A 13,527-nucleotide genomic window follows, 5' to 3' on the forward strand; every position below is an offset into this window, starting at 1 on the left:
ATCCCATCTCTGCTCAAGCCAACCGTGACTCTGATACCAATTGTTAGTTTTAAAATGAGCAAAGAAAACACATAATAATGAACACAAAACAGCAGAAAGAATAATAGACACAACAAAGAACTCAAGACACAAGATTAACGTGGTTCACCATTAAATGGCTACGTCCACAAAAAATACAAGGAGAATTCTTATTAACCAATATCCAATTACATAGTACATCATATATGGGCTACACACAGCCATTTATATAAACATATCAAATATGAAATGAAGAGTCTTCTCAGAAAGACAAACAGCCATGTGACTGTTGGACTTCATATACCCAACAAAACCAGATACACTCACTTTCACCTACTCCAAACAGAAGTTGTCATATAATCTAAAAATTGAAAGTCAAGTTTTACCAAATGATTACGATTTGCTATAGGTGCATTAACTTGAAGCTATGGCAATTACAGTGTGTGCAGCCCCATTGTTGTATATTATAATATGAAACACCAATATAATCATGGCATCTATGAGTAACTATTTATTGGGCAAATTTACTTTCCAAATTGTGCCACTAAACCCAAATTAAATTTCCTTCTCGTTATTCATAGCTGTCGATTTGCTTCTGCTTTTGTTGTAATGATTTTTAGAAACAAAAACTTGCTAGAAATTTGTCTCAAATGATCAATGCGAACTGTTTGAACAGAATTATCATAGAGTTCTTCAGATAATTTAACAGTCTTGGTAAACAGAAAAATGTCTAATAAAACTAGTGTCTATTCATAATATCTTTGAAAGACTAATCGTTAATTAAAAAGATTATTATAAATAAATATTGATTGCAAATTTTTGAATATTATATTAAAAATGCTGATTTATTTGTTTTTAAACTTGTAGTAATTAGTTTTGTTTTTTTCATATTCTTGATTATTAGATGGTTTAATTTTTTTTTTTCTTTAGAATTGTTTATAGATATTCAAATTTCTTGTTAATAATATGTAAAGGAGTGCATGTACACTTGATGGGCTCGAAAATCTTTAGAATATATCTCTACTTTACACATCTAAAATGTTGAACACCTCTAATGAATGGTGTTTATGTTGAGGGTGATCATAAGAAATAAATGAAAGATGCTAAGACATCAAATTTCAAAATATTTAACATTCATAAATATGAACAAATCACAAGACTTGCTATTTATAACAACTTAGGAGAATATAAATAAAGAGAAAATAAGATTATTAAAAATATTTGACTTTATAAATTGTCTAGCAAGAAAGGTCATATACATCTCAAACCTTATAAGTAAAGTGCAATTGTGTAAGACTTCTATTTTTTCGCTCTATTTTTGGAGATTGGTCCAATTTACTTTTCTAACATTGAAGTGCCTTTCAAGGCCAAGAGTTACAGATCTTAACTACTTTCATTAGGTTGTACCCAAAATGGTTGGATTAAGGCTACAAACTATTCTATTCTTTTTCCCTTCAAAGGTATAGAATTTTATTTAGAATTAAAATTTCAATGAAAAAAACAAAGTAGACAATTTCCAAGCATTTGACATACGAATTGTTTTTGCTATAGGTGCATTAACTTGGAGCTATGGAAAGAGGAATTTGAGTATAGAATTATAGATTTTCAAGCAAGCTCAAAATTTTCACAAACATCTTCTATTGACTTTTTTATCAATCCCAATTTATCTATCCAAAAAGATTCAATTTCTTGCATAGTAGGCAATGTTGGCAATTTGGAGGAATTGATTATGTGTTGCATTGATGTTTGTCATTGATGTCAACACTAGCTTATTTGGTTGTCTACTGGATTCCGGTAGAGTGGTTTGACTTTCATGATGATCAAGAGATTTGTCTCTGGTATATTTCGATTGGTGGAATTGGTTTGGTTCGGTCATTCATGTGGTTCAGATGCTTGTCACATTCAGTTGGTTTGGGATATGGTGATCCGAAAGCTATCATATGTTCTACTAAGACTTTTGGTTACCAGTAAGGGTTCTACCGGCAGAGCTTTATTGAAGATCTTTTGATGAATTTGATAAGTGGTGGTGGTGCAGCTTCTAGAAGGTTTTTAGGATGCTGATGGTTAACATGTGTGATGGTGTTATTTGATTTGGTTAATGGCGACCTATTTTAGGTCCAGCTTTATTCTGCTAGGTTATGGACTGGTTTATGTAACGTTTTGGTGGATTCTCCTAATGCATTACTGGTTGGATTTATTGTTTGGTTAATGTTGTTTTATTCTTAGGTCGACTTGGATTATCTTTGGTTTGCAGGTTTATGTAATGGATTTATTGTATCATCTTTTAGGTGGCCGACCTAATTGTTTAGGTACTGGGTTGGTAATCATATGGAGAGGATTTGGTCAATCATAGGTGATCGAATTGAGTTTGTGTAAGAGGTTTTAGACCTCTGACATTGAGCTTAACTAAAATTGTAGTCAGGCATAGGAGATGCTATTCTTGCAGTTCATTCTTATTTCTAGATTGTAGTCTAGGTTTCTTTTGTAATCAGTGAGAGTCCTTTGTGATGAGCAATGCACTCTAGGCTATTGACCTTCTTGCATGTGCAGGCCCCTTATTGTAATCACATACTTACTGCAGAAGTATTATTTGACTGTGGGTAGGCTTCCTACCATGGTTTTTCTCTTTATCAGGTTTTCCACGTACAAATCTTGGTGTTATGTTTTGTGGATGCATGGTATTTTTTTTATGGTTTATGTCTGTGCTTAATTGATATATCTATTATTCTGATATTTGGTTTATGCATTCTGGTAAAAGGTTTGTGTGCTTAAATTTTCATAATCTGTTAACAACTGATTCACCACCCCCCCCCCCTCGCCCGCCCTCTTAGTTTTTCACCGGTTATCTTAACATGCAACATAATGTGGTTGATATTCAAAGACCAAGAATAGCCTTGCAAGATCCAATTATACTTGCAGTAGCCACACAATCAACTATCTTTGATTTTGTTTACTAAAATTCTTTGTTTAAAGAAATAGGATGAGGTGTAAAAGCATAGAAGAAAGATTCAAAGCTGGTTAAGAATGGAAACAATGTATACATTATTTATAAATAATGTTACTCTCATATATAACAATAATGTCATTTATCTATCTATATACATTATATATTTAGACTTTCATTATATTTGGGAGTCCAATCTTGGTGTATTGTTTATCGTGTGTACTTCTTTAAAAAATCTATCCTCCTTGGTCCACTTCACCTTCAAATTCTTCATGTACCCAACTTACCATTTCTGCTCCATCTTCCTTGATATCCTTAACATGTATCCCTCTTCTTTGTGCTATTTCCATTGCATGTATTCTTTCATAACACAAATGAACACAAATTCTAACTTTTATTTAAAAAATATTTTATTATATGCATATCATTTACTCTATTATATCTTTTATATTTGTAATATTTATTTAAGTTACATATTAACTATCAAACGTTACAAAAACTTATTAAAAACCCATCAAAATAAAAAAGCCATATATCATGAAGGAAGATAAAATAATAATGTGAATTTAATCCAACAACTTTAGAATTTAATTCAAGGGGACATATCATAGCCACTACTAGTGAGGTTAAGAATCCTAATAGAGGAAACTTCCTCAAGGATACCACACTATAGAAGGATACTCTAAGAAATAATGTAACTATCAAGCTTACCAAGGCTATAATAGATGATGAAAGGAAAAAGTGTACAACTACTTTCTTGTCATTGGAAAACCAAATCAATACAATGGAGGATATTGAAAGAGATGTGAGTAGGTTATATTAGTTATTTTTATAATGGTCATTGATAGTAGCTCTACTCAAGGCGTAGGTGGATAATCTAGAGCTATAGATCATCCAAAAATCAAGTAGCTATGATGCATTAGAAGATCTAGATGAGAAGGATTGGGTAGACATAAATACCCTACATGGCCAATACCAACAATTAGAAGAGTAGAAGGATAAGACTTGGCACCAGTTTCATTGGCTATGGGAGGTTGTTAATTTATGGTTGGCTCATATCTTCAATGTACTTAGATACACAACAATTCTTCCAAACTCCTTAAATACCCACCACAGTTCTATAATTAGAGTAACAATTGTTGTAGCCCCACATCCACATCTACTAGCTACAGTTGGCCATAAATTAGTGTGAAAATAATTTTGATAGCCTCCAACACATATACAAGGACATGCTTATAACATGAAAAAATTGACTTGAGGACAAGTCAATGTTTTAAAGGGGAGATGATATTGGAAAAGAAGGTACCATAGATAGACATCTAGAGATTAACACTGCATCTTGCTGAATCAAAGCCATAGAGCATAAGGTGTTGTATGTGTTCTTACTCTTCTATTTAAGTTAAGATATCTTCTGTCTGGAATTAGTTCTATGTTCACCTTAAATGGACCAAATTTGGGATAAAGACTACAACATCAAAAGCTCTTTGACGTTCAAAACTCAAGTATTTATCCCTATATTTTTTGTTAATAGGCTTCCTCAAAGTTGAGGGATTATGTGGAGGTTTGTAGAAAGGGGGAAGGTATTAGAGGTGGGTCATAGGGTCCTTGCTAGAAGGTAAATGAGATCACATCTATGTGGACAATTCATCCTCCTTTCATCTTACCATTGCCAAGCAATGAAAATAAAAATTGAGTTGAGCCCACAAGGTGGTCCTGTATCTTTTGGTTTAGATTCAATAGTTAAAGAAGGGAGAGTAGTTAGGAAAGAAATTTACATCGATGATTTAAAGGGCAATGATGTTTTTAGAGTTTAGAACTCTTTGAAGCGCTTCAATTTTTATGCCACTTGCTTATCTCATTTTTTTTTGCCACAATTCATTCAATTCCTGTAATATGATTGTCTTTGTGCTACTAATTTTAAATATATAGTTATTTTTAATCTTTACACTAGTATTTCATATAATAACTATTTGATTATTTGTTCAATCTTAATACTAAATATATTCTCATCAATATTAAAAATTCAAAACTTTTTAAAACTAGCCTTTTTTAAAAATTTGTATACTTATTCTTTACATATAAAAATTTTAATTCTCATATATCTTTAAAAACTTACGTATTAATTATCCTCTTAATTCTTCCCAAAAACTCTTTTAACACCTTATCCCTTGGGGATCATCGAATTCGCAAAGAGATTAGTCCGTAGTGGTCATCCTTTGTTAAAAATATATAGTTACCTTTATATTAAATTTTAGTTCAAATTCGAACAATTTGTGTGGATTTTATAGTATTTAAGAATGCGCTAAAGGCGGGTATAAATACATCCGACTTCCGATTCAATCGATGGTTTTAGCCTTGACGCCTTCGCAAAACTTGTACTAAGAAGAAAACGGCAAATGCTGCATCTGTTATTGTTGTTTTTCATTAATATCTGTGAAACGCCAATGTTATATTTATTTATTAAACACCAGAATTTAATAAATACATAGGTTGTTCCATTGCATTTTGATAGAGTCAAAATATTACTAACCTCTTAATGGCAGCCACAGGCATCTCTCATCTTGTGTTTCCCTTCATTTTTCTCCTCAGCCTCTGCACCTCTGCTTCTCAACACTTGAATGTAAAGGTAATATCTTTACCCTTCTCCTTCTACCAACTCTATGTTATATAGTAAATAACTTCATCTCCCTCTGTTTGAATTATTAATGACTAACATTTTATTCTCTGCCAAATCAGCTTTACATTGTGTACATGGGTGATGTTCCATCCCCAGATTATTCCCAAACAGCGGCGACTGCATCCCACGTTTTATTGCTTCATCCTGTACTTGGAAGGTTTTTATATAATTCCTCCTTCTGTATGTCCACTCTGTCCTTCTAAAGAAGAGCTATTTTTCTAATTTAAATATTTTCAATATGCTTGTTAAGCCATGAGGCAGCACATGAATCTTTGGTTCATAGTTATTGGAAGAGCTTTAATGGATTCGCGGCTTGGCTTTCTTCATCTCATGTCCAACATCTCTCAAGTAAGATTGCGCCGTATTTACCCAAACTAATTGTAGGAATTATTAGAATGCTGTCGACATACCATAATGGTGGACAACAAATTTTTTGAATTGATAAATTCCTTTATGCAAGCTGTATATTTGCACTCCTTGCTCTATGTAGGAGACATGTTTCAATATTGACCAATGTCGTGCTTGTTTAAGAATTATAGGCACAGAGGGTGTAGTTTCGGTGTTTAAAAGCAAAAAGGCTCAACTCTTGACAAGTAGATCATGGGATTTTGTGGGACTTCCTCTGTCTCAGCAAACCAATTATTTGGAATATCAAAGTGACGTAATTGTTGGCGTTCTAGATTCAGGTAAAAGTAAAACAATAGAAGCCTCATTGGTACCACAGAAGAGACAGTATAATGGTTTTGCATATTTCCCATATTAATTCTGAAAAAATTTCTGACCCAATTTGCGTGTAGGGGTATGGCCGGAATCAGAAAGTTTCGATGACGCGGGATTGGGTCCCATTCCCTCAAAATGGAGGGGACTGTGCGAGACAACACCCGACTTTAAAGCCTGCAATAAGTAAACACTCATTCGTTCTACTTTTAGAACTAAATCCATTTCCCATTCAGAAACACTAGTGCAGAAATTTTTTTTTTTTAATTTTTTGCCATGCTGACAATTGAGTTTTAACTGTTTCCCAGGAAACTAATAGGTGCACGCTTTTATTATAGAGGCTTTACATCTCCACTACCTGCCGGCGAGTTCCTCTCTCCAAGAGATTCAGATGGCCATGGAACACACACCGCCTCCACAGTTGCTGGAAGCATTGTCAGAAATGCCAGCCTCTTTGGACTAGCCCAAGGAAATGTACGTGGAGGAGTACCAGGTGCAAGGATTGCTATGTACAAGGCTTGTTGGTCACTTTCTTGCAGCGATGTAGATCTCCTTGCAGCGTTTGATGATGCAATCTATGATGGTGTGGATGTCATTTCTGTTTCAATTGGTTATTCAACTGGAGGCTTCCTTCCCCCACCTGACTACTTCGAAGATAGCATTGCAATAGGAGCATTCCATGCTATGAAGAGAGGAATCTTAACATCAAATTCTGCTTGTAACGATGCCCTTGAGGGATCTGTTTGCAACTTTTCCCCCTGGTCTCTGACAGTGGCTGCAAGCACCATTGATCGCCAGTTCAAATCAGAACTTACTTTGGAAAATCAGATGTCTTTCGAGGTAAATTGAACATATCATTGTTTCCACTGATATTAAGTGGTCAAAGTTCTAATGTGTTGAGTTTATGGTGACGTAGGGGCATGCTATAAACACATTCATAATGGAGCAGCCTTGGTATCCTTTAGTATATGGAGGAGATGCTGCTAATGTTTCTGGTGGTTTTTCTTCAGAGGACTCCAGGTGAAATGCGTAACAAAATCACATGATATTGATTAAGAATTACTTCAATTATATTTGTTCATTTTGTTGAACTCAAAGCTCTCCATTTGTTAATTGTGAATTTGATCAGTGGTTGCGGGTTATATTCTCTGGACCCCAGTATAGTCGAAGGAAAAATAGTCGTTTGCTACTTATCAAGCCCCGGTGATCTGCCAGATGGTGGAGTGTATGTCTCTGGAGGGGCAGGTGCCATAATAATGTACGATCCAATGAATGATACTGCTTTCTCGTTCATGGTCCCTGCCACAGTTATTTCACGCAAGCAGGGAGAGGTTGTCAGATCTTACATCAATTCTACAAGGTAAATGGGTTGACCAATGAAATGAATTACTTTTCTCTCCATTAAAGATGTATTTGATTGAGTAGAAAGTCGCCTAGGATATCTAGGAAAGTTTCAAAATTTTAGAATTTTTATATTGTGAAATGGGGATTGCTATATTAAACTAAGTTTAGAAAGATTTTTCAGGATTGGATAGGGTGGTAAATGATCATCTAAATATAATTATTTTTTTACAATTATTTTAGTATGAATTAGTAAGCTGCCTTTAAAATATAAGTGTAATATTGATTATATGTTTTATAACTCTACATCTCACTACTAACATTACTTGCAGTTTAGGATGATGATGGTTGCAGATGGGCCCTTTAAGATTAGAGTTGTTGTTCTAGTGTATGGGAGTACTCAGCCGTATGGTCATCCCAGTTATTAAGAATTACATCCCCTATTCAAGATTACTGAAAAATTGTACAAGTACTGACATTTAGAATGATTATATCTATGGTACAAATAAAAATCAAAACTGAAATCAAAACCTCTAACATGGGTAGTTGAATAAAAAAATGAAAACTCTGAATAAAACCATGCTTTAACTCTTGTACATTTTAATAGGTCTCCTATTGCAAGTATAGCAAAAAGTGTGGCTGGGAATGATTCACCTGCACCTATAACAGCTTCATTCTCATCTAAAGGTCCTAGCAAAATCACGCCAGATCTTCTAAAGGTATGAAAACTCAAATATCTGATTGGAATTTGAAAATTCGTTTACAAGGGACTTGAATTGCTCATAGTTAACTATTAAACAAATCCATTCATATTATAATTCCTTGACAGCCTGATATCACCGCACCTGGTGTAGATATTCTAGCGGCTTGGTCAAAAGTTGCACCAATGAGCATAGATCCTTTGGACAAAAGAGTAGTGGATTTCAATATCATCTCCGGAACATCCATGTCATGTCCTCATGCCACAGGAGCAGCTGCCTATGTCAAGTCATTTCATCCTGACTGGTCTCCTGCTGCTATTAAATCCGCTCTCATGACCACAGGTGGATATCGATTCAAATACCCAAAAATTGTATTAAATTCATTTATCTTTACTTAACTCTTGACACAATTTCATTTGTCATGCAGCATCAGCATTAGATGCAACACTAGACGGCAATGAAGCTGCAGAATTAGGATATGGTGCAGGGCAGATTAATCCCCTGAAGGCCATCAATCCAGGGCTTGTCTATGACACCGATGCAAATTCTTATATCAACATGCTATGTAGCCAAGGATACAATGAAACATCTTTACGTTTGCTGACAGGAGAATTTATCAGCTGTTCTTCAAAATTATCTAAACAAGGAGTATGGGAACTTAACTATCCTTCCATAATGGTTATTAGCAATGCAAGCGAGCCCTTTTTGGCTCAATTTCCAAGAACTGTTACAAATGTGGGACCTGCAAAATCTACATATGAAGTCAAAATAGATGCACCCTTTGGAATGAACGTGACAGTGGAACCAGATACACTCACTTTCACGTCCTCCAACCAGAAGATGTCATACAATGTAAAAATTGAAAGTCAAGTCATACCAGATAATTACGCTTTACTATCAGGTGCACTGACTTGGAGCTTTGGCAATTACAGTGTGCGCAGCCCCATTCTTGTATATTATGATGTGAAACAGTAAGACAATCATTGCATCTATACGTAACTGTTAATTAGGTATTACTTTGAAATTGTACCACTAAAACCCAAAGTAATTTTTCTTGCCATTATTCATGGTTATTGTTTCGCTTCTGATTTTGTTTGAAATATTTTTACCGAATAAAAATTGCTGGAAATTTGTGTCACATGATCAAGATGTTTGTTTTTTAAACAGAATTATTATATTGCTCTTCAGATAAGTTAATGGGCTTAGTAAACAGGTACAATTTATAAAAGGAGGGTTTTGTCACATCCCACCATCGGCCCCTTCGACTGCATATTAAATGGATAAAATATTAATTAAAATAAAATGAAAAGAAATAAACGGAAGGGACAAGAGGGATAGTCTTAGTATGGAAAGATAGAGTCGGGAGGTCATATCTGTATATTCAATCCAGCCGTGCATCTCTGCAGTCAAGACTTCTTGCGAAAATAAGAGCTATTGAAAAAGATATTGATGCCCATCAATGCGTAAGGAGAGGTGAGGGGGCATAGAATAGAGAGGAATTTTGTTAGACATGGTAACTGGAACTGCCACATAATTTAAAGGAAGAGCCTAGGCGGAATGGAGTAACGAGGAGAGAGGAAGAGGAACCATAGAATTGTGCATGGCCGGAGAGAGAGGTGCAACATAATGGTGCATGCTGAAAGAGACAAAATATCTCTTTGGTCGATATCTTCCAAGCTACCCCGATATGGGACAAATACATGCCAGGTGTCAGAGTAGATTTCAATGCCCGCCTCATAGGTATCTTCAACATTATGTCCAAAGTTGGAGACAACATTTCTGGAAATGGATTTTGTTTTAGGGAAAGCAAAGAAGTTGTAATTTATGGTATTCTAATCTAGAGGTCAGTTTGCAAAGTGTGTGAGTTTTTAATGGATTAGTTAAGATATAAATTTAGGACATTCCATTTGTTATTAGAGTGTTCTATCGTTGAGTTACTAGTCTTTATAGAATCAAGTCATCTTTGAGTAGTTGAAGCTCCACTATCTGTATGATGTATTGATTTGGATGTTTTGATGGAAGTAGAAGCCACCACCAAAGCAATTTGAAAATAGACGAGATCACAGAAATCAAAGACAGTCATTTGAGTGTTGCAATCAAAAATTTGGAAGTCAGAAGAAATCACTAAATGGATAAAGAGATATGATGGGCATACGAAGGAGATGAGATAGGACAGGTTAGTCATGGGTAGTTGGGATTATTTCCAACACTTCTCCTTAATCACAACTACCAATTCTAAATTGTTTTTGACTTCATTCTTTGATGCTTCGACATCTTCAAATACTAGAGATCAAACCTAGGAAATCTCATGATCCTGTTGGGATACTCTAACCATGAGCTCTAGCCCTTCTAGCAACCAGTCCATCATATGTTCAAGTGTGATTCACTTGTTCTATCAACACCTCCCATGGAGTTACATTGCTAGTGCTTGGGGATCTCAAATTCAGTGGGCTCTTTTGGCATCAAACATGCTTACACAAATTATAGAATGTTGCTACATTCAACAATATTTCTTCATTATCTGTTGATAACTTCCTTGATCTTTTTATGACTTTTGACAACTAATATCCTCCTTTGGTCTCTTTTATCACTACTCTTTCTTACATTGTTCAACAAACAGTAAACATGCTCTCCTACAATCTTTCACTCTCTCTCAACCTAGACACATACTTAGGCACCCTTCCCAAACTTTCAACCATCAACTAATCCAACTTTAAAATGAACAACACAAAACATACCAGGACACCCTTTGCTCAAGAAGATCTTTTGAGTCTATATAACATTTTACCAAAAATAAAATTAATCCCAAAACAACAAAATAAAATTTTCTTGATCTTCAAACACACTTAAAAATACAAGCATCAAACCTTTCATCCAACAATTGTGGCTATACTCAACTATTTCTTGTTTAGCGATCTGCTCCAAACTTTTTCTTGCTTCAATCCTTGTTCAATTTCTATGAATATCTTTTTCACTGCCTTTTGTTTGTTGACTTCTACTTCCATCCAATTTAGTCCTCTATAGCGGCTTCAACACTTATGTTTTCTTCACATGACTAGTGATCTATCTTTTGTTTTTGACAACAGCTTACACATCTGCATTATTCACCTTTCACATTTTCAAAGCTTCATGCTCATAACATTACATATTCTAACTTATCTACTGCACTATATGTCACAACCCTCCTTTATCACTTTTTGATTTAAATACAATTCTATTATATTTTTGGCTAAGCTATTTAAAATGATTGAATAAATAATATAAAATAGTAATAACAAGCACACACACACACACTTGGAGAGTATAATTCAAAGGCATTATTTTTATTTTTATTTATTTTTCCCACTCCCAATTATGGCACATGTTGTAGGAGGAATTAGAAGCTTCTGGAGGAATCTCCACCACCTTGCATGTAACTCCCCCACTAAGTTTTTAATCAATTTGCATGAGTCCAATATTGGAAAAGAATCTCTTTTTTTAATTAAATTCTCTAGATAATGGAATTGAGGGATTTTTCTTATAAAATTGTATGCAAGTTTCAAAGAAGGGAGTTGATTATGTTTTGAAGAAAATTTCCCAAGTTTTTAGTAGTAGGATTTTCTTGGTAGTCTCATTTTCGTTGCACGATTTGTTAAATTATTGTTTGAAAGATTTCTCTCAAGTGGCAAGGAAGGATCTAAGGAGGATAGCTAGAAGGTTGGATTCAACATCAAACTTCAATCAGCTAGGTTCTCCTCTTGTTATTTCACATTCCCATATGAGAAAATGGTATTATCTAAAAACATAGCTTCTACATTTTTCTTTATAAAATTTTCTTTTGTGATAATATTGAAAAGATAGCTTATTTATTTGTTTAATTTTTCCTTAGAGAAGAAATATCAGATCTTTCTTGCATGTGAAAGATAGCTTTATTATTTGTTTTAGAAAATATCAGATCTTGCTTTTCTTCTCTCTATTTCATTTATTGGATTGGAAATTTAAATGTAATTCTTTTCTTACATTAAAAATCTTACTTCCCTATGAACAGAAAATGCCTGATAATAAGATATAAATCTCATGTATTCATTTCTCTCTGAAAATAATCCTCTGTGTTATTCATTTATGTGAATAATTCCTTATTCTCATTTGATTTCATGAATATTTTTATCTGGTTATATACTTCTCTCTGTGAATATTAGTTGAAATGGAGGAATATACTTCTGTGTGAATAATCCTCTATGTTATTTATCTCTATGAGTAATTCCTTATTCTCATTTGATTTCATGAATATTTTTATCGGGTTATACACTTCTCTCTATGAATATTAGTTGCAATGGAGGAATATATTTCTCTGTGAATAATCCTCTGTGGAAATCTGATCAATTTCTAATTATCTGTTTATTGCTAAAGCAAATCTCTCTCTATTTTTATTTCCTGTGAAATCAATTTCTAATTATCTATTTATTGCTGAAGCAAATCTCTCTCTGTTTTTATTTCCTGTGAAATCAATTTCTAATTATCTATTTATTGCTGAAGCAAATCTCTCTCTATTTTTATTTCTAGTGAAATCAATTTCTAATTATCTGTTTATTGCTGAAGCAAATCTCTCTCTATTTTTATTTCCTATGAAATTAATTTCTAATTATCTGTTTATTGCTGAAGCAAATCTCTCTCTATTTTTATTTCCTGTGAAATCAATTTCTAATTATTTGTTTATTGCTGAAGCAAATCTCTCTCTATTTTTATTTCCTGTGAAATCAATTTCTAATTATCTGTTTATTGCTGAAGCAAATCTCTCTCTGTTTTTATTTCCTATGAAATTAATTTCTAATTATCTGTTTTATTTGCTGAAGCAAATCTCTCTATTTTCATTTCTTGTGAAGTCGATTTAAAACAATTAGCTACCTCTACGATAACTTGATTATCTATTTTATTCATGTTCTTATTTTCATAAATACTCTTTTTGTTTATATATCATTAAATAATTGGGAATGTAAACCATATATATATATATATATATATATATATATATATATATATATATATATATTTCAAATGATAAAATATATTAAATGTTGCAAAGTGATTATATTTTAGCAAACGACATGTTCTCAAAAATCATTTCGAAAAATATCAAGCGACGTGCATGG

At 33.6% G+C, this 13,527-nt stretch overlaps 1 protein-coding gene across 1 annotated transcript; it reads left to right on the forward strand.

The window, feature by feature from the left end:
* The first annotated feature begins 5,498 nt into the window (after positions 1 to 5,498).
* On the forward strand, positions 5,499 to 9,373 carry LOC131871707 (cucumisin-like). The gene is made up of 11 exons (XM_059215992.1): positions 5,499 to 5,588; positions 5,699 to 5,796; positions 5,890 to 5,987; positions 6,179 to 6,325; positions 6,437 to 6,542; positions 6,665 to 7,196; positions 7,273 to 7,376; positions 7,486 to 7,716; positions 8,305 to 8,416; positions 8,527 to 8,740; positions 8,832 to 9,373. Exons 1-11 carry the CDS (start codon positions 5,499 to 5,501, stop codon positions 9,371 to 9,373), a joined length of 2,274 nt encoding a protein of 757 aa, XP_059071975.1.
* The last annotated feature ends 4,154 nt before the right edge of the window (positions 9,374 to 13,527 follow it).

This window comes from Cryptomeria japonica, unplaced genomic scaffold, assembly GCF_030272615.1.
Source record: "Cryptomeria japonica unplaced genomic scaffold, Sugi_1.0 HiC_scaffold_446, whole genome shotgun sequence".
Classification (NCBI taxonomy): Eukaryota; Viridiplantae; Streptophyta; class Pinopsida; order Cupressales; family Cupressaceae; genus Cryptomeria; species Cryptomeria japonica.